The sequence below is a fragment of the Molossus molossus genome, unplaced genomic scaffold (genome assembly GCF_014108415.1).
Source record: "Molossus molossus isolate mMolMol1 unplaced genomic scaffold, mMolMol1.p scaffold_m16_p_15, whole genome shotgun sequence".
Lineage (NCBI taxonomy): Eukaryota > Metazoa > Chordata > Mammalia > Chiroptera > Molossidae > Molossus > Molossus molossus.
Genome location: NW_023425350.1, coordinates 43,767,366 through 43,789,429, shown reverse-complemented (window position 1 = coordinate 43,789,429; position 22,064 = coordinate 43,767,366). Strand labels below are relative to the sequence as shown.

The 22,064-nt window shown below is 41.5% G+C and overlaps 1 protein-coding gene across 1 annotated transcript; it reads right to left on the bottom strand.

The window, feature by feature from the left end:
- Nucleotides 1–8,964: 8,964 nt before the first annotated feature.
- On the bottom strand, nt 8,965–10,708 carry CUNH2orf74 (chromosome unknown C2orf74 homolog). Its single transcript, XM_036262226.1, has 4 exons — nt 10,614–10,708; nt 10,164–10,259; nt 9,922–10,060; nt 8,965–9,135 (listed from the first exon to the last, which is right to left on the bottom strand). Exons 1-4 carry the CDS (start codon nt 10,706–10,708, stop codon nt 8,965–8,967), a joined length of 501 nt encoding a protein of 166 aa, XP_036118119.1.
- Nucleotides 10,709–22,064: the final 11,356 nt, after the last annotated feature.

Genomic DNA, 22,064 nt, shown 5'->3' with positions numbered 1-22,064 from the left:
AGGTTATAACTGTGGAGATCAGCAGTTAAGGCGCAGGCAGCAAGGACAGGACCTGAAAAGGAGCAGCTAAGGAAGGAGGGAGAAAATGAAGAAGGCATTTCATCATGGAAGCCAAGGTCGGTGATGGAGGCAACAGTCAACAGTGTTGGACATGGAAAAGTGCAAGCAGGATAATATATTGTTCTTTGGATTTGGCAACGAGAGGGTCATTGGGCCTTTTGCCAAGAGCAGTTTCAGTGAATGATGGGGACAGAAGCCAGGCCACAGCTGACAGAAGAATGAATGGGAGGTAAGAAGTTGAAGACCATGCCTTCGAAATGTTGGACAAGAATGGGTAAGAGGAATGGACAAAATGGGGATATGGGATGAGGGTAGATTCTGCCTTTTCCCTTTGATTTTTTCATATGCTCATGGGAACTAGTTGGTGAAAAGGTGGACAGACAGGAGGTGAGAGCAAAGCCCCAGAAGTAATGGGAGGAGATGAGGCCAAAGGCAGGGGGAGATAGGGAGACCCAAGGATACGGATGGATGTTTCCATGCCCAACTTGGTTTTGATCAGTTTGATTTGGGGAGGGGGGGAGGAGATGAGTGAGATGGAAGGTTGAAGACTTTTACGTGGCATCTTACCTGCAGACACTGACAGGTTTGGGGGAAGAAATAAAAAATGCCACAAGGATGTTTTTCCCCCAAAAAAACAATCTGTACCGGGGTAAGCCCAAACCATTGTCACCTTTTCTAAACACTACTACATCACACTTTGTCTAGAGATAAAAGTTGAAAAGTATACATCCAGGACTGACTCTCATTAACAATGCACGAGAGAATCAAGACTCTGATTCAAGTTTAATATCACAACAGATCTGTGAACTAATATTCTGCTTTTGAGGAATTCATTATTCTAATTTATTTTTATAATTCTGATGCCTATGCCTCAGTTTAATTCCATTAATCTTTATTGAGCTACCAAAATGCACACCACGCATGTCACAGCTCATGGCGCACAGTGTGCAACCATTTGCTGGCAAGCTCCATTGTCCTCTCCGGCTTGCTGGCCCTGAGGACGGAGCTCTTCCTCCTCTTTGTCCCTGGGTCAGAGCCGTGCCCGGAGCACAGTGGGCACCACGAAATGTGTGTTTGGATAACTGAAAGAAAAAAGGAATGAATGTTTCTCAAACCTGTATGTTCCAACCTATTAATAAGCTATAAAATCAATGTAATAGGCATCCAGCATCATTTTCATCTTAACGAAATAGAAGAGAGCTTAAGTTATCAGAGTGATTACATATGGTAAGGGTAAATATTGTTTCTTAAATCATTGTGTGTGGTATGTTATGGTTATAGTAAGATTGTTTTGTTTTTTAAGTTTGAAAGCCACTGTGGAGCAAACACAAAGTCTAGTAGCTTACAACTAACTGTTGGTCAGTTTTACACATTAAGACTCCCAGTGCCTAGCACACAGATCTCAATAAATATCGATTGAATGAATCAATTCATAGGAGGGAAAGAAGACGCTGGTTGAAGGAATGAGAGGAAAGGACTGGGCTTTGAAGGACGGGTGGGATTTTAGGAGGCAGAGATGTGAGCGAAGAAGGAGAGCATTAGCAAGGATGTGAAAGTCAGGCAAGTAAGTGCGGGGGGCAGGGGGATTAGGAAGGGCACAAAGTGGAACTGGCAATGAGCCCACAATGAGGACATTTGGAGGAGGTGGAAAGCCAGTGTGAAGAGTCTTCTTACCCCAGCAGCACAAGCAACGTGGGCTGAGTCGTATCCCCCACAGCAGGCCAAGTGATGGGCTCCGAGGCCAGTGATCGCACCCAAGTCTTGGCTCTGCCACTTACCAGGTAGTGACCTTAGGCAAACTCCTAGCCTCTTTGTACTTCATCTCTAAAATGGGGGTAATGTCATCACCTTTCTATATTACAATTAGAATAAACTGCTAGTAACAAAGTAGCATTAACAAAAGGCTAAACCAGATAGCCTTCTATTTTCCTCTCATATAAAAACAGGGAGCCCGCCCTGGCCGGTTTGGCTCAGCGGTTAGAGCGTCGGCCTACGGTCCAGAAAGACCCAGGTTCGGTTCCCGCTAAGGGCGCGTACGTCGGTTGCAGTTTGTCCCCGGCCCTGGTCGGTCGTGCGGGTGGCAGCCACTCGATGTGTCCCTTTCACATCGATGTTTCTCTCTCTCTCTCTCTGTTCCTCTCTCTCCCTCCCACTCTACCCAAACAAAAAAATGGAAAAAATGTCCTCGGGTGAGGATAAAAAAAACAACAAAAAACAGGGAGCCCATCAGCATCCTTCAACCCGCGGTTTCCCCATCAGGCCCCAGATGACTGCTACAGTTCCAACCAACACATTTACCTTCCAACCATCAGGAAGGAAACCGGGCAAGAGAAGAGAATATCCTCACCCTATACGACATCCCAACACTTCCACTGAGACCCCCTGGGCCATACAGCAGGGAAGGCTGGGAAGTGTAGTCTTTAGTCACCCATGTGCCTAGTCAACATGTGGGAATTCTATTACTGAGAAAGGGAAGCATAGACATTGAGAGACAAGGAGCAGTGCCTGCCACCCAACACCGCAGGTAGCGAGAAGTTAAAGAAATTAAACAACTAAAGCTCTTAGAACAGTTCCAGTCATGTAGGAAGCAATTAGTAAATGCTTTTGTTTTGTTTTATTGTTTTATTCTCACCCTCCCTGGGTGATCTCTGTTGCTGCCAAATACTAACTACTACCAAACTCCAAACACCCGTAACTTGAGGCTTCGCGCCTGGATTTCCCAGTCGAGCCAAAGATTTCCTAGTGCCTATGCTGCCTGTCAAGGAGTCCTGCACCCTGCAGAACATCTGGCTCAGTCACTGGTGAGGAGCACCTACTCTAGCTAAAAGTCAGTGAAAAAATATCCTTGGGTGAGGATTAAAAATAAATGTTTTCCCAAAATTGCTCATCTTTAATAAGAGAAAATGTAACCAGATCTGTTTTTCCAAACTTACTCATCTTTAATTTTAAAAAATGAAGTAAAAAATAAGCTTTCTTATCATAAAAATCCCTGAAACCAGTGGTGCTGGAGCCAGGGACACGCGGCCCTGTGTTTGGTGCAACAATGACATCCAGAGGACTGAGCAGATGCATAAATGAATGAGCACAGTGGAAACCAGGTTTCTTACCATGGTGAAGGGAGTTGTGGAGCTAGTAAGCTCTAAACCCTTTGGCATTGGAATAGGGAGTACTGACATGAGCTTATGATCTTTCATAAGGATAAGTAGCTATAGAAATGGATATTCTGGTGGTTTTAAAATAGGCCCAGTTGTTGTTGTTTAATTCTTTCCCCTTCAAAAGTAGGAGTATAATCTCCTTGTCTTTGAATATGGGCTAGACTTAGTGACAACATGACTTCCAGGGCTGGACCATAAAAAGGATACAGCGTTTACCTTGTGTGTCTGTCTATTGCTATCTCTCTCTTTCTCAAGGCTTGCCTTTGGAACCTAGCCACCAATGTGTGAGGAAGCCTGGGTCACAGGTACAGGCCATGTTCCAGTGACAGCCTTAAGCTGACCGCCAGCAGCAACTGCCTTTGGATGATTCCAGCCCCAGCATCCGAGCCTTTCAGCCTCCAGGACCCAAACATAATGGAGTAGACATAAGCCATCCCTACTGTGTCTAGTGTAATGAATTCCTGGCCCACATAAACCATGAGAGAGAATTTAGAATGATTAATTATTAAAGCCACTAAGTTTGGGAGTAATTTGTTATGCAGCAATAGATATTACATATACATGTCTGCATATATGTGTGTTATGTGTTCAAACATACATACATACATTTTCTACCTTTGTCCACTGAGTCTAGAAACAATGATGACCCAGAAATGATGAGCACACCTAGTGTGCAGGTCTTGGGTTCAGAACATCAGACTCCCCTAAAGAAATAACTGACTCCAGGGCTGGGGTAGAACGAATACAAGATGAGCTTGGAACATCTTGTAAAGGAAGAAAATGCTAAAGGAATATTGCAGATAGATCTAAAGAACACAAGAGTCAACTTAAACAGGCCCCCACTGGCCATATGTGGGAACATTTGAGCATCCAAATAAATAATAATTGTAAAGGAACCTTCGCTGGTTTGGCTCAGCGATTGGAGCATCGGCCTGCGGACCAGAGATTCCTGGTTCGGGTCCCGCTAGGGGCATGTACCAAAAAAAAAAAAAAATTAATAGTCATAATAATAATTGTAAAGGATTATAATCCATTGAAGAAAACAGACATCTGAGAGTTTATACTCATAGATTAGATGAATGAATGGATTAGACAGAAGGGAAAGCCTACCTTTCAGTAGATTGTCAACTACTATTGCTTATTAATAAGTAAAAACTACCTATTAATTTTAGAGTGGAGAAATCTAATCGATACCAAGTGATAACAGTGAAAATTATGTCAATACTCATGGGACAGATTGGCAGCCTATGACCCCCGATATGACACACTGAGATCACAGGTTCACTTCTGGAATATTCCTGCCAAAGACACATGACCTTAACCCAATTATGAAGAAACACCAGGCCAACACAAGAGTGAGGGACGTGCTGTGAAGTAACTGGCCTGTAATCTTCAAAAGGTCTGAAAAGTCAAGGAAAATCAGAAACTGGTCCAAATTGAAGGAGACTAGAGAGACAGTGCAACTAAATGGAAAGCATTACCCTGAATTGGATCCTGGGTGTATAAAGAATTAAATTGAGACGATTAGCAAAATTTGAATGAGGCTTGTGGATTTGATGACAGTGGTGGACCAATGTTAATGGATGGCTAACCTGTGGTTATGTGGGGGAGGGTCCCAGTTTTGTGAAAATATGTGCTAAAGTACTAAAGGTACTTTATGCTTAAAAATATGAATATGTGTATGCGGAGAGAGAGACCTATACAACAAATGTGGTAAATCATTAACTGGGGAATCTGAGTGAAGACACACAGTTTTGAACTGCTTTTGCAACTTTCTTATACATTTGAAATTATTTTCATATAAAACATTTTTTTTTATCCTCACCAAGGATTTGATGGGAGAGAGACACATAGATTGGTGCCTCCAGCATGACCTTGACAAGGGCTGGGGATCGAACCTGCAATGGAGGTACATGCCCTGGACTGGGAATCAAACCTACGACTTTTTGGTCTGCAAGCCGATGCTCTAATCATTGAGCCAAACCAGACAGGGCTGTATAAAACATTTTTTAAGAAACAGGCCTTTTCACCCTGGTAAGGGAGCTCAGTTGGTTAGAGTAATGTCCCCATACACCAAGGTTGAGGGTTTGATCCCCAGTCAGGGCACATGAAAGAAACATGAATAAGTGGAACAACAAATCAGTCTCTCTCTCTCTCTCTCTCTCTTCCCCCCCCCCTCTATTTCTATCTCTTGCTCCCTTCTTCTTTCTCTAAAAATATCAATTTTTAAAAAAATTTTAAAAGGCCTTCCCAGCCCTGGCCGGTTTGGCTCAGCGGTTGGAGCGTTGGCCTGTGGTACAGAGAGACCAGGGTTCGGTTCCCACTAAGGGCACGTACCTCGGTTGCAGTTTGTCCCCGGCCCTGGTTGGTCGTGCGGGTGGCAGCCACTCAGTGTGTCCCTTCACATCGATGTTTCTCTCTCTCTCTCTTCCTCTCTCTCCCTCCCGCTCTATCTGAACAAAAAATGGAAAAATGTCCTTGGGTGAGGATAAAAATAAATAAAAAAATAAATAAATAAAAGGCCTTCCCTGTTTGCTGGTGTTTGATGTTATTTTTTGCTAAATAGCAGTTTTAAAAAGAGACCAACTTATCGTGCTTTTTTCATTTGGCTTTTGGGTGATGTGTCCTGCCTGGGGCAGTCATTGAAGAAAGTCCCTAGGTCAACAACTAATTAAAGAGGACAGTGGCAAGTTCCACCCACTTATGCAGGAAAAGCCACAATGCATCCTGAGTACTTGCTCAGTCGTCACCGGACCCCGAGCTTAGGAGATGGGGAGCCCTACCGCTTTCCTGCTCACTATCTTCATCGGGACTTCTGGCAAACGCCTCATGTCTAACAGAACCACAACACAGACGATCTTTTCTCTCAAATAAGACACCACTCTGGGCTTTCCTGTTTCTGACAATCTAACGTACCCAAATGCAGAGGTCGTCTTTGTGTCCCCTCTTGTTCCCCTATCTAACCAGAGATTGATATTCCTTAGTCTTTCTCGATGTTCTCACTGCGTTCTATCACCTCCCTGGTCCAGATTCTCCTCCCTCACATCTGAGTGGCCACTGTGGCTGTCTCCACCTATCTCCTGGTTGCTGCTTTTCAGTATCCCAGTCCTGGATTCCCCCCACCTTTATTGCCTTAAATGGTTTATTATACATAGTGTTACTTAAAAATATGTACAAATATAAAACCAGGCACCAACTTGCTATCCTCAGAGCTCCCATTTGACTCTAAAACCAAAACAAATTTACCAACCAAATATAAACAAAAAGTGTAAAACCAATAAAGTTCACGTTGCCACTCGGCACCAGACACTGTTCTGTTGACGTGTCTGCTCACCCGTCACTGTGGCACCAGTGGAATTCTGTGTGCCTGCAGTATTGTTGGCCCTGGTGGCCGATTGTCTACTGTTTTCTTCTCTCTGAAATTGTGTGAAACCTTGGTTAATGTAGTCAGTCACCAGGAAATTTGGCCTTCACTTTGACATAGATGCATCATGCACATGTTAATTCCTCCTTTTCTCCTTAGCTTGTGACAAAGGAACTTGGTTGCATAAATACAGATGCAAATATTGGCAATGAAACCATGACATCATTTGAGAATACACAGCTATAAACGGGCATCTGGATGAGTCTGAGCTTTCTTAAAGTTTTACATATTCATAGCAGCATCATTCACAGTAGGAACAAGGTAAGAAGCAACCTAAATGTCCATCAGGAGATGAGTGGATAAACAAACTGTGCATACATACAAATGAAATATTATTCAGGCTTAAAAAGGAAGGAAATTTTTGACACAAGGATAAACCTTGAGAACATTGTTCTAAGTGAAATAAGCCAGTCACAAAAGGACAATACTGTGATTCTGCTTATGTGAGTTACTTAGAGCCGTCAAATTCAGAGAGACAGAAAATAGATTGGTGGTTACCAAAAGCTGGGGTGGGGGTGGGGGATGAGGAGTTACTGTTTAATGGATATAGTTATAGTCTTACATGATGAAGAGAGTTCTGTGAATGGATGTGGTGATGAATGTACAATGTGAATGTACTTAAACACTACTGAACTGTGCACTTAAAAATTGTTAAGATGGTAAATTTTATGTTATATATATTTTACCACAATTTACAAAGACTTTTCATATTATCATCAGGTGAAAGACCAACTTTGTTGTTGTTAATCTTCACCTGAGGATATTTTTCCATTGATTTTTAGAGAGAGTGGAAGGGAGGAGAGAAAAACGTCATTGATCGGCTGCCTCCTGCACACCCCCTACCAGGGATCAAGCCCGCAACCCAGGCATGTGCCCTGACTGGGAATAAAACTGGGCCCTCTCAGTCATGGGACGACACTCGATCCACTAAGCCACACTGGCCGGGCAAAATTTTAAAGTGCTTTTAGAGAACTCATGGGCTCTAAAGGAATGTTTTTGTAGACTCCCCACACCCTACTGTCCACACTGCGGTAATCTGTTCTTCACCTCACACCTCTAGCCTGGGACCCTAAGAGTGACCTTACCCTGACTCAGTCACCTCTCAAACTCTCCTCAACACCAACCTGCAGCTCCAGCTACCTGGTCCTCTAAACTCAACACATATTCTCATCTCTTTGCATTGGCTTGTGCCTTTCTCTGTCTGAAATATACAATTTCCTCTGCTTGTATTATCCAATTCTTCTATTTGGTTAAGTCTCTTCTCCTCACAATGGGATTCTCCCCATCAAAGGGTGTCAATACTCACCACTTCGCATTAATTACACATTCTAAATCATTTATCACTTTTTTTTTTCTTTATTGATTTTGGAGAGAGAGGAAGGGAGAGAGAGAAAGAGACAGAAACATCAATGAGAGAGAACATTAATTGGCTGCTTCCTGCATACCCCCCACTGGGAATTTGGCCCACAACCTGGGCATGTGCCCTGACCAGGAATTGAACCAGCAAACTCTTGGTGCATGGGTCGGTGCTCAACCACTGAGCCCCTACAGCTGGGCTTATCATTTATTCTTTCACTCAACAAACATTTATTGAGCATAGGCCATATTCATGACCATGTACTAGTAGGCCCCTGAATCAAATGCTATGTTTCCTACTTTTTCTTTCTCATTTCACAAATGTTTACTGCAGTGGGTTTGGGTGATGTTGTGCTGTTCTGTACTGTCATATTCCACATGTAGACAGCAAATTTTAAACTACTGAAATCAAGAATACTATCATCTCAGGACTTGCCTAACAACAGGATATTTTATTGGTAATGGTAGTTTTCTTGTATCAATATTAAGAAGCAGTTGTCAGTACTAGAAAAGTTTCAGGACTGAGTTCAATGGGGATTATGTGGTAGGGGACCCTAGTCCTAGTTATTGGAAGTTTCCATGATGACAGCAGAAAGGGTTTTGATCATGAATGCCTGTGGTCATCAAGGACATGCTGTTTCCAACGCTCCCTTGAATGTCATTCACCTGACTTCTGCACAAACACAAATAACTTGGCTCACATGTTAGACAGGGTTTGAGTAGATTGAATTGCAAGGACACTTAATAACAATCAATTTCTTGAACTCAAGATTTGCGTTTTAAAAAAAACTATATTCAAGCTCTGGGTACTTGCAGAATTTTGCATGTAGCCCACTTCTTTCTGCACAAAGGTAAATACTATTTGTATTTGCTCGATTCTCCATTATTTCTCTCTTTCAACATGATTTTGTATCTGTCATCTCATTAGTCTAAGGTTACATCGCTTTCACTCTCAGGCTTTTCTGAGCTTCATTTTCTTTCTTTATGTTCTTGAATATAGCTTTGAGGTGTAGGGTATTTCTTCCCAAGATCCACAATAATTACCTCCCTAGAAAATGTCACTCCTTTTAAAGGTCTTTTGCTATCAGTAACTGAAGTGGTTGCATTGACAGTTATGGCTGCTTTTTGCAAATCATCATCCTGCAAGAGAATGACACAAAGAGAGTAAGTGATCAATTTACAAACACAACAAGCCCTTTTAAAAATACAGGTTATATGTACATTATTAGTGAGAAACAGAAAAAAATAAAGAAAAGCAGCGATCATCCATCATTTTCATATTTCTAGTGTTATAAAAGCATACACTGACATACTCAAATGGCCTTTGGTAGCATGTATGATCTCTCCACGTAGCAGTCAAACCCGAGAGCCACCTGGACCATCATTCTGGCTCCAGCTGGGCATGGGTCTTATGTTGAGAAGTCCTGTGAGTTGTTTTTAGGGAGCCCCACACATGGAGCTCGAGAAAGCCCTGGCAATGTTTGTGTGCTGCTGTAGAAGGAGCCTACAACGTGAGAAGGGACACGGGGTCTGCCCTCAGCTCAGCCACAGCGGCGGAATGACCTTAACCGATTCGTGTCATTTTCTCATTTGTTGCATCCCTAGATAATCTCCAAGACTTCCTCCAGCTCTAAGATTCTAGGATTCTAAGAAAAGCAGCAAAATGAAGGGGAATTATGAACAGAAATACAAATGTAAGAATGAAAAATGACCAAGTGTCTAGGCTTGGCACCTGTAAACGTTTAAATAACAATGAACCAATAAAGCTGAGAAAAATGGTGAAAATGACTATGGGCACTGCACTCCTTCAGCTACAAACCTAAATTACAGGCGAGACCATCCCTTATTATATCTAACCAAGTAAGTTACCCCCTTTGCAGTAAAAAAAATTCTGAACTGCCCCTTGAGAGTTGAAAAGCCTGTCACCTCTTTGCGATTTTCTTTATCCTCCTCAGGATTTTGCTCCTTTTGTATTTTGCCCTCTGTGTCCTCTTTTTTTTTAAATTCTGTGGTCACAATTTCCTCACTCCGTTTCTTGACAAGAATGCTAGGCCTCCTTAGAATACTAAAAAAAAATCAATCAGCAGGGATTTTTAAATTCATGCATATTAGCCACCATTATCATACACAAAAATGGCTTTCTATGATATTCTATGATACAGACTTACAGTTTCGGGTCTCTCGAATTGTTTTTCGCCACACTAGGAGTTAAACAATCTTGACAAGAACCATTTTCTATCTTACCATCTTTCTTGGTTTGGAAACTGAAAATGAACAAGCAAAAGTTTCGTAAAAAGGAAGAATGGTCTTGATTTAACACTGTCATGGGACTTCACTTTTAAAGAGGAAATTAGCATTTCTAAAACCCTGACTGGAAAAAATAGTAGCTACAGCATTATATTTACTTTTATTTATTTATTTATTTATTTATTTATTTGGGGGGGGGGGCGTAGGGCCTAGCGGGAACTGAACTAGGGACTCTCTGGTCCAATGCTCCAACCGCTGAGCCAAACCAGCCAGGGCTATTTACTCTATTTTAAATTGTTTTATTTTATTTCTAGATACACTTGCTAGTGTTACTTGAAATCTGATCCCAATTCATCAGCATGAGTTTATACCATTTATATAAAAACGCCATCAGTAAACAGAGGATGGAAATGAAGCAGATGAGTAGGAGGATGACAAATATCCCTGCTGTGGCATCAGCGCTCATAGGCTTGGCTAGAAGACTCGTCCACTCTCGCAATGTTTGTCCAAATGTTCTTTTCCAGTTCAGTCTGAATATAGATCTCTTGCTCTTTAAGTTTTCTAGAAACAGAAGAATAAAAGGCTGTTTTCATTTGTGTTCTTTTGACCAGCTTTATAAAAGGTGCTCTGTCTGTGGCATTGACTCACACAGGCTAATTTTCCTCCATAAATGTGGTGGGGGCTGAGGGGCTAGAGGGGAGCCTGAGCTGGGACACGTGCGATCACTCAGCTCACGTCCCCTCATCCCCGAAACTATCCAAATCCGAAGGAGAGAGGAACTGGAGCACCTGGAGCTGAGCCCCGCTCCCCATTCTTCTCTCTTCAGTGACATCATAGAATCATGGAACCATTGAGTTAGAGGGACAAGAGCACCAGCCCAATCCCGTCCCATCGTCTGGCATCAGGGAAACCATGGAACTCTCCTCTGGGCTGCTGTCTGTCTTCTCTGAGAGGGTGGGGTGAAGGTCACTTGACACCATCTTGGCCACTCTTCGAACAAAGATTTTCTTCCTGCTCTCGAAACACCATCCTTCCTTTCTTAACCTGAGCCTGCTTAACTTACTGTTTTTTTTTTTCCACAGACCATAAACAATCAGTCCACTTTCTTCTTACAAATTCCCTCTATAGCCCTGTGGCCTGTAATAAACCCACCTCTTAATGGCGTTCTCTCCTGGCCCAATAGCTCACATCCTTCCAATCCCACATCAGTGGACCCACTTCCTGGACACACGAGAAAACTGGCAGCTCTAGAGGCTGGAAAGGGTACAGAGGAGCATGGCAGCTGCCAGCAATCACATCATGAGAGTCAGAGGTGAGCTGTGGGGGTCTTTGGGCTGTAGCGACACTGGCTCCCTTCTAGAAAGGCCGGGACTGTGGCTTCTTTACCTTTGGAAGCTCCACCCAGTCAGGACCTGAAAATTCCATAAATGTTGAACGTGTGTGTGTGTGTGTGTGTGTGTGTGCGCGCACGTGGAGTTGTTGGAGGGCTCAGGCCAAGGTGGATCTGGCAGAACATGTGAACGCTGCACACCCCTGGCAGCCAGCAGAACTCCTGCGTGAAGCCCCCTCCGGCCAGGGCTCCGGATGAAGACTCAGTCACACTGCTGTCAGACTGAGATTTGAACAGTACAGATCTTCTCCTGTCTCATGCACACATACATGTTCCTGGGAGATGGGGGTATTTTATATCTATGTACTGGTAGTTACATAGATTTAGACCTGTGTAAAAACCCATTAAATTGTGTCCTTAAGATTAGTACACTTTATACCCTCTACTGTGTGGATAGTATACTTAAATAAAAAAGGAAAAGAGGGCCCCATCCCCACCCCTGAGTTCGTGTGTGGGGTGCAGAACAGTGCACCTAGAGGGCACGCCTGCTAGTTGGTCTGTTTCCAAGACTGTTCGCACACACTCTGAGACTGGAGATCTTTAGCAAGGACACAGCCGAAGCAACAAGGAAGGGCTGGCTAAGACTGTCTCTGAGGGCTTTGCTTCACAGAATGTGGCTTGGGAATCGATGCCTTAAATTTATATGTATAATTAATATAACACAGTGGAGGGTTATCTGACTTTGGTTTCTAAATCACATTTTGTAACTCTGTAATGCCACAGGGGTTGTAGTCATACGTGGGTCTCCAGGGCTAACTTTATGTGCCTTGCACACAGAAGGTTTGGACTCAGACACCGTTTGTGATGGACATTGACATTGCTGGGTTAGAGGGAAAAGGCGTACGTATATTTGCTAGCTACTATCAAATTCCCCTCTTTGAGGTAGTACCCTTATATTCTTTTAGATGTTTGTCATATTGATAGATGACAATTGCTGCTTTAGTGTAGTTTTAATTTACATTTCTCTTATAGTGAATATGGTGAGCATCTTCTCATTTGTTTGAAAGACATTCACATGCCCTGGCTGGTTTGGCTCAGCGGTTAGAGCGTCGGCCTGTGGTCCAGAGAAACCAGGTTCAGTTCCTGCTAAGGGCACGTACCTCCGTTGCAGTTTGTCCCCGCCCCTGGTTGGGTCCTGCAGGTGGCAACCACTCGATGTGTCTCTTTCACGTGGATGTTTCTCTCTCTCTCTCTCTCCCTCCCACTCTATCTGAACAAAAAAATTGAAAAATGTCCTTGGGTGAGGATAGGAAAAAAAAGAAAGACATTCACATATCTTTTTCTGTGAGCAGTCTATTTACCTTTTGTTCTTTTCCATGTTTTCATCTTTTTCATCTTAGTTTTATTTTAATTAAAATTTTAATGTTGACATTATTGTAGGTGTCTCCCTTTTACCCCCCTTTGCCCACCTCACCCACCCCTACCTCCCCCTCCCTTGGCCCTCACCACACTATTGTCTGTGTCCATGAGTTATGAATATATGTTCATTAAAAATTATTTTTCTTTATAATTAAAAACATTTTTTTCTTTATTGATTTTTACAGAGAGAGGAAGGGAGAGAAACATTGATGAGAGAAAACATTGATTGGCTGCCTCCCGCATGCCCCTGACCAGGGATCGGGCCCACAACCTGGGCATGTGCCCTGACCGGGAATCAAACCAGTGACCTCTTGGTTCATGGGTTGATGCTCCACCACTGAGCCACACCAGCTGGGCTTCTTTATTGATTTTAAAGAGAGAAAGGGAGAGGGAGAAAGAGATAAAAACATCGATGAGAGAGAACATTGATTGGCCACCTCCTGCACATCCCCCACTGGGGATTTGGCCCACAACATGGGCATGTGCCCTGACCAGCAATTGAACTGGCGACCTTTTGGTGCATGGGTCGACACTCAACCACTGAGCCACACCGGCTGGGCATGAATATATGTTGTTTAGTTAATCCCTTCACCTTCTTTATTCAGTCACCCGCACCCCCTCCTCTCTGGCACCTGCCAGTCTGTTCCATGTAACCATGCTTCTGGTTCCATTTTGTTACACAGTTTATTTTGTTCATTAGATTCCACACATTGATGAAATCATATAGTATTGTCTTTCTCTGACTAGCTTATTTTGCATAACATAATACTCTCCAGATTCATTTATGATGTCATAAAGGGTAAGAATTCCCTTTTTAACAGCTGCGTAGTATTCCATTGTATAAATAAATGTACCATAGCTTTTTTATTCACTCATCTGCTGAAGGGCACTCATCTGTTTCCAGATCTTAGCTATTGTAAATAGTGCTGCTATGAACACAGGAGTCATATATTCTTTCTGATTGATGTCATCTTAGTGTTTAAAGAATTTATTATATATTAGTGAGATTAACCCTATGTAATAAAACTTTTTTTTAATCTTTATTGTTGAATGTAGAATATACTACAGATGTTCCACATTTTTACCCATTAACCCCCTCCTCCCCACTCCCACCCCCCTCATGCCTTTTCCCACACTATTGTCTGTGTCCATTGGTTATGCATATAAGTTCTTTGGTTTATTTCTTCCCACCCCCCAACCCCTTTTTCTTTGAGGTTTGTCAGTCTAGCAATGAATTTGTACTTCTTAATCCCTTCACCTTTTTCACCCATTCCCCCAAACCCCCTCCAATCTGGCAACCAAAAAAATTTTTCTGTATCTATGAGAATGTTTCTGTTCTACCTGTTAATTTTGTTTGTAGATTCCACTGTCAATAGATATGTATTCATTGCCATTTTGTTTGTTCATGTATTTATCTTTTTCTTCAAAAAGACCCTTCATCATTTCATATAATAATGGTTTGGTGGTGATGAACTCCTTTAACTTTTTCTTGTCTGTGAAACTCTTTCTATGGCCATCGATTCTAAATGACAGCTTTGCAGGATAGAGTAATCTTGGTTGTAGGTTCTTGCTTTTCATCACTCTGAATATTTCTTGCCACTCCTTTCTGGCCTGCAAAGTTTCTTTTGAGAAATCAGCTGGCAACCTTATGGGAACTCCCTTGTAGGTAACTAACTGCCTTTCTCTTGCTGCTTTTAAGATTCTCTCTTTGTCTTGCACATTTTGTATTTTGATGATGATGTGTCTTGGTGTGGGCCTCTTGGGGTTCTTCTTGTTTGGGACTCTCTGTGCTTCTTGGACTTGTATGTCTGTTTCCTTCACCAAGTTAGGAAAGTTTTCTGCCATTATTGTTCTCTCTCTTCTCCTTCTGGCACCCCCAAGATGCGAATGTTGGCACACTTGAAGTTGTCCCAGAGGCTCCTTACACTGTCCTCATTTTTTTGGATTCTTTTTTCTTTTTGCTATTCTGATTGGGCATTTTTTGCTTCCTTATATTCCAAATCGATGGTTTGCTTCTTGGATTTACGTACTCTACTATTGAACCTGTGTAAATTATTCTTTATTTCAGTTAATGCCTCCTTCAATTCTGACTGTGCATCCATCATTTCTGACTGGTCCTTTTTTATGCTCTTGAGGCCCTCCCTAAGTTCGCTGAGGTTCTCACTGAGTTCATTGAGCATCCTTATAAGCAGTATTTTGAACTCAGCATCTATTAGGTTGCTTATCTCCATTTCGCTTAGTTATTTTCTTGGGATTTTGTTCTGTTCTTTTATTTGGGACCTGTTTCTTTGTCTCCTCATTTTGGCTGCCTCCCTGTGTTTGTTTCTGTGTATTACTTAACGAGCGGTATGGGGCTAGCTGAGACCAGACGCTGCTCGTTTGAAAGAATTTAGGAAAACCTGAAGCAGGATCCAAGACAGGCCAATCCTGTGGTTAAGCAACTGGCAACAGCTTGGGTGGGCCTGAAAGTTGGGTGGGGCGTGGCCTCAGGGAGTCACCAGGGTGGGGCAACCAGTGTGAGCCAGGTTGCTAGAGTCCCTAATATGGCAGCTGTCTGCCGCCCCAGGGAAGGGCTCACCAAAGGAACAAAGGCCTCTGACAGCACATTTGTCCTGGAGAAAGCCCCCGCTCCAATGCCAAACAGCTCAGTTCTTCCCTGTATGTCTCTGGTGCCCCTCAAGCTGCCTCCCCTCCAAGCTTAGAGGAGTGAGTCCTAGGAAGTCCGTGCGCGGGCCCTTTAAGAAGCTGCCTGGGGCTCCAGCCGCGTCAGCCTCCCTGAGCCTCAGCTCCCGCTGGTTTTTCCAGCCAGAAATTATGGGGACTTCTCTTCCTGGCACTGGAACCCTGAGCGGGGTATCTGGTGTGTGACGGGGACCCCTCAGTCCTCAGGGTGGACCTTCCCAGCCGAGGTGTCCTCCTGATTTTTATCCACCACACATGGGTGTGGGACCAGCCCGTCGCGCCTCTGCCCCTCCTACCAGTCTGGATGTGGCTGCTTCTTTAATTCCGTAGTTGTAGGACCTCCATTCAGCTGGATTTTCAGGCGGTTTTGATGATGGTTGTTCTGTAGTTTAGTTGTTTGTAACTTTGATGTGGTTGTGGGAGGACGCGATACTGTGTTTACCTACGCCGCCATCTTGACCGGAAGTCCTCGAGGATGCACTTTTTCTAAGTAACATATTTATCAAAAGAAGAAACATTTTATTATTTAATACTTAAAAATCTACATTAGTTCACTTCCCATCACTTATTTTGTTTTATTCATACTATTTAAACATTTTTCCCTCTCAATTTTTCAGAATTTAGAGATTTCTAAATGCTTATAAAACATGCAGAATAACTATACAGAAGCCTATGAGAATAGGCAATTCTGGCATTGAAGAAGGACATCAAATTTAAACTTCAAGTGGTGTTCCTTGCTCTTTTTCTGCGTTCTCTTCCTTGTTCTCATTTGCCTTCTAGAATTCCGTATGTATTTTAGTTATAATTTTTCTTACCAGCTCTTTTGCCAATATTCTGTATACTTCTACAAATGATATGCATATGCACAATTGGTAAGGAAGACTAAGCATAAATAAAGCAAATTGTGGGACTTTTTAACTCGGTTTCCTTGCACTTTAGCGCCACCTTATGGCAGCATTTTGGTATCAGAATCTATGCTTTCCTGATTTTTTTTTTATCCTGACCCGAGGATATTTTTCCATTTATCTTTAGACAGAGCAGGAGGGAGGGAGGGAGAGAGTGCGACAGAGAGAGAGAAAGGGACAGAGAGAAACATTGACGTGAGAGGCACATTGATGTTTTGTGTCTCCCACACAACCCTGACTAGGGCCGGGACAAACTACAACTGAGGTGTGTGCTCTTGATGGGAATCGAACCCACGACTCATTGGTCTGTGGGCCAAGGCTCTAACCACTGAGGCAAACCGTCCAGGGCTCCTGTTTTAGTTTTGTTTTTTGTTTTTTAATGCTCCTGAACATTTCCTGCTGAGGTTTGTGCTGATAGTCATTTAAAGATATCATGCCACATAGCAGTATGGTTCTCAACCTGTTGGTACGATACAGTCACCTGGTGATCTTTTAAAAAAAGACACTAGGCGTCATTCCAGAACCACTGTCAGAAAGGTTTTAACACATTGGTTGGACAAAGCTAGATGTTATTTAACAAATATTCAGCTCCTTTATTTACTGAGGAAAAAGTCAGCTTTCTGCCCTCATTATATAACTACATACACTCACACACGGATGACTACTTATGGTTAGAAATAAATACACTTTAGAGATCCCCTCAAGTATTGGTATCTGATGTAAAATAATTCTGACAGTTGCCTACATTTCTTGCTGAAGCCTTAATTTTTAAACAGATTCTCATCATTTTAATGGTCAATAGCTTCTGGTTGGCTTAATTTTTTTTAGTTTGGGAAAATATATTAACCATAGACAAGCACAGAGTCTAAAACAATAACCTACCACTCAAAACTAATAAATATGAATATTGTCATGTTTGTTTCAAATATTCATATATATTATAGAGTTGACCCTTGAACAACACAGGTTTAAACTGCATGGGTCCACTTATATGCAAATAGTTTCAATAAGTACAGTATTTTCTCTTCCACATGATTTTCTTTTTTTTTTTTTTTATCCTCACCCGAGGACATTTTTTCCATTTTTTTGTTCCGGTAGAGTGGGAGGGAGAGAGAGGAAGAGAGAGAGAGAGAGAAACATCGGCGTGAAAGGGACACATCGAGTGGGTGCCACCCACACGACCAGCCAGGGCCGGGGACAAATTGCAACCGAGGTACATGCCCTTAGCGGGAACCGAACCCAGGTCTCTCGGGACCGCAGGCTGATGCTCTAACCTCTGAGCCAAACCGGCCAGGGCCCACATGATTTTCTTAATATTTTCTTTTCTATAGCTCACATTTTTGAAGAATACAGTATATAATACATACAACAAAATATATATTAATTGATTTTATAGTATTACTAAGGCTTCTGGTCAACAGTAGGCTGTTAGTAGTTATATTTTGGAGGAAATCAAAAGTTATGTGCAGCCCTGGCTGGTTTGGCTCAGCCGTTAGAGCGTCAGCCTGTGGTCTGGAGAGACCCGGGTTCGGTTCCCTCTAAGGGCACGTACCTCGGTTGCAGTTTGTCCCCGGCCCTGGTTGGGTCGTGTGGGTGGCAACCACTCAATGTGTCCCTTTCACATCGATGTTTCTCTCGCTCTCTATCTCTCTCCCTCCCACTCTATCTGAACAAAATATCGAAAAATATCCTTGAGTGAGGATTTAAAAAAAAAAGTTATGTGCATGCCCAGGCTGGCTTGGCTCAGCAGTCAGAGCGCCAGCCCTTGGACTGAAGGGTTGCGGGTTGCAGGTTTGATCCCTGGCCCCAGGTAAGGATCATGTGGGAAGGGGCTAATCAATGTGTCTCTCTCACATCAATGTTTTTTTGTTTTTTTTCTCTTCCTCCTTCCCTTTCACTCTCTCTAGAAATCAATGGAAAAATATCCTCAGGTGAAGATTAACAACAACAAAAAGTTATGTGCACATTTTTTACCATTTAGGGGGTTTGAGCTCCTAACTCCCTCATTGTTCAAGGATCACCTATATATAAAATATTACTAGCAGAGCATAAGAGTTGGTTGGGGACTCAAGACCAACAAAAAAAATCAATAAGAACATGTGACTGCTAACCTGTGGCAATGTTGTGAGTGCAATATAATTCAGAGAAGAGGGAGACCAGCAGATTCATGGAGATTTGAGCAGGGACATAAAGCCAGGGGAAATTTTTGATAAGCAGCAAAACAAAAGGACAACAATCTAGGTGGGAAAACATGAGCCAAGGTCAAAAACAGAAATGAGCACAATATACTTATTTCTAAAAGTCTTTCATGTGGTCTAATAATAATATCTTTTGAGCACTTACTATATGTCAGGCAGTATTTTTAGTGCTTTACCTGTATGTATGACCTCATTTAACACAGCAGTACTGTCATGAAAAACACGCTGCGTTGATCATTCTTTTCTGTTCCTCTTAAGACACGTTGCCGTCTCTGGGTCTGTTTCTCCTTCTGTATAAAAAAAGTAAATAATACTGCCCTATGCATGAATTTATGCATATGGGTAAACACAAGATGAGACAGATACAAAATGATATACCTGTTATGATAAATTGATGGGCAAATGGTAACTCTATGTTTAATTTTTTTGAGGAACTGCCAGACTGCTCTCCAAAGCAGTTGCACCATTTTACACTGTCACTAGCAGAGTATAAGTGGTCCAATCTTGCCACATTCTCTACAAGTCATTAGGTGGCTTTTCATTATAGCCATTCTACTAGGTGTGAAGTGGTATCTCATTGTGGTTTTGATTTGCATTTTCCTGATGGCTAATGATGTTGAGGAACTTATAAAGTGCTATTGGCTATTTGTATATCTTCTTTGGAGAAATGTCTATTCAAATCCTTTATCATTTAAAAAACTGGGTTGTCTCTTTAATGTTGAATTGTAAAGATTCTTTATATATTCTGAAAAGAGGTCCCTTTAATTAGACATATGACTTGTAAACATTTCCTCCAGTTCTGTTAGCTGTCTTTTCACTTTCTTAATTGTGTTTGTTCTTACATTTAGGCTGTTAATCCATTTAGAATCTTTTTTGTGTGTGTGTACATGGAGTGAGGTAAGGGTCCAACTTTATTCTTTTGCATGAGGCTATCCAGTTGTCTCAGCACCATTTGTAGAAGACTATTTTTTCCCTATTGAACCGTTTTGGCACTGTTGTTGACAATTATTTCTTGGCTCTCAATTCTGTTCCACTGAAATATATATAAGATTTTAGAACAGAAAGAGTGATTCCTCTTTGTTCTTTTTCAAAATTGTTTTGGCTGTTCTGGGTCCATTGAGTTTCCATATGAATTTTAGAATCAGCTTGTCAATTTCTACAAAGAACCAGCTGTGATTCTGATAGGAATAGTGGTGAAACTATGAGGAGTCTCATGCCATCTTAACATTTAAATTTTGTGATCTGTGAACATGAAATAGTTTTTCCATTTATTTAACTCTTCTTTAATTTCTTTCAATGATATTTTATAGTTTTCAGAATACGTTTTACATTTTTTGTTAAATTTATTTTTAAGTATTTTCTTTTTTTAATAGATTTTTTAAATTAATTAATTTTTGTTACAGATGTTTCTCCCTTTTCCCCCCAGAGACCTTCTCCCAAACTTTGTTGTCTATGTCCATTGGTTAGGCATACATGCATAGAAGTTCTTTGGTTTATCTCATGCCTCCCCTTTTCCCACTCCTCTGAAGTTTGTCAGTCTGAACTATACTCCTTTCTATGTCTCTGGGTTTGTTTTGTTCATCAACTTATTTTGTTCATTATATTCCACAAATAAGTGAGATCATGTGGTATTTGTTTTTCTCTGATTGGCTTATTTTGCTGAGCATAATACTCTTCAGGTCTCTCCATGTCATCTCAAAGGATAAGAGATCTTTCTTTCTTACAGCTGCATAGTATTCTATTGTGTACATGTACCACAGCTTTTTTATCCACTCATCTATTGATGGACACTTAGGCTGTTTCCAGATCTTAGCAATTGTAAATAGTGCTGCTATGAACATAGGGGTGCATATATTCTTTCTGATTGGTGTTTCAGAGTTCTTAGGATATATTCCTAGAATTGGGATCACTGGGTCAAATGGCAGTTCAATTTGTAAGTTTTTGAGGAAACACCATGTTGTTTTTCACAGTGGCTGCACCAGTATGCATTCCCCCCAGCAGTGTATTAGGGTCCCCTTTTCTGCACACTTTCCAGCACTTGTTGTTTGATGATGTGTTGATGGCAGCCATTCTGGCAGGTGTGAGGTGATACCTCATAGTCGTTTTAATTTGCATCTTTCTGATGATTAGTGACATTGAGCATTTTTTCATATGTTTCTTGGCCATTTGTATGTCCTTTTTAGAAAGGTGTCTATTTAGGCCTCTGCCCATTTTTAAATTGGATTCTTTGTCTTCCTTTTGTTGAGTTGTATCTGTACTCTATATATTTTGGAAATTAACCCCTCATTTGATGTATCATTGGCAATTATGCTCTCCCATATAGTGGGTTCCCTTTCCATTTTGATGCTTCTTTTGTTGTGAAGAAGCTTTTGTTTGATATAGTCCCATGTATTAATTTTATCCTTTCTCTTGCCTTAGGCATTGTATCAGTGAAAATCCTGTTGCGAGTGATATCTGAGATTTTGTTGCCTACATTTTCTTCTAGGATTTTTATGGATTCACAAGTCACATTTAAGTCTTTTATCCATTTTGAGTTTATTCTTGTGTATGGTTATAAGTTGGTGGTCTAGTTTCATTTTTTTGCATGTAGTTGTCCATTTTTCCCAACACAACTTATTAAAGAGGCTCTCTTTACTCCATTGTATGCTCTTTTCACCTTTGTCAAATATTAATTGAGCATAATGTCTTGGGTCAATTTCCGGGTTCTCTGTTCTGTTCCATTGATCTATATGCCTGTTTTTGTGCCAGTACCAGGCTGTTTTGATTACAATGGCTTTGTAGTATAATCTGATATCCAGTATTGTGATCCCTCCTACTTTGTTCTTCTTTTTCAAGACTGCTGTGGCTATTCGGGGTCTTTTTTGATTTCATATAAATTTTTTGAGTATTCATTCTAACTCTGTGAAATATGTCATTGGTATTTTGATGGGGATTGCATTAAAACTATAGATTGCTTTGGGTAGTATGGACATTTTTTATTTATTTATTTTTAAAATTTTTTATTTTATGCAGGAAGCGGCCAATCGATGTTCTCTCTCTCTCTCTCCCCCTCTCACTTCCTCTCTCTCTGAAGTCAATAAAGGAAAAAAAAAAAAAAAAGCGGGAGAGTTAACCTACTGGAAGTGGATTGACTAGACATCCCAGTGACTTTTAACTGAAAGGTGTGAGAAGGTGAGATTCATAATAGTTCCTCAATGAATAGCTGAAGGTTGACTAAATAATTAATTCCAGGTATTGGAGATGAAAGATATTTTTGTTTTTATATTAAAATATGCCTTTAGCAGATTA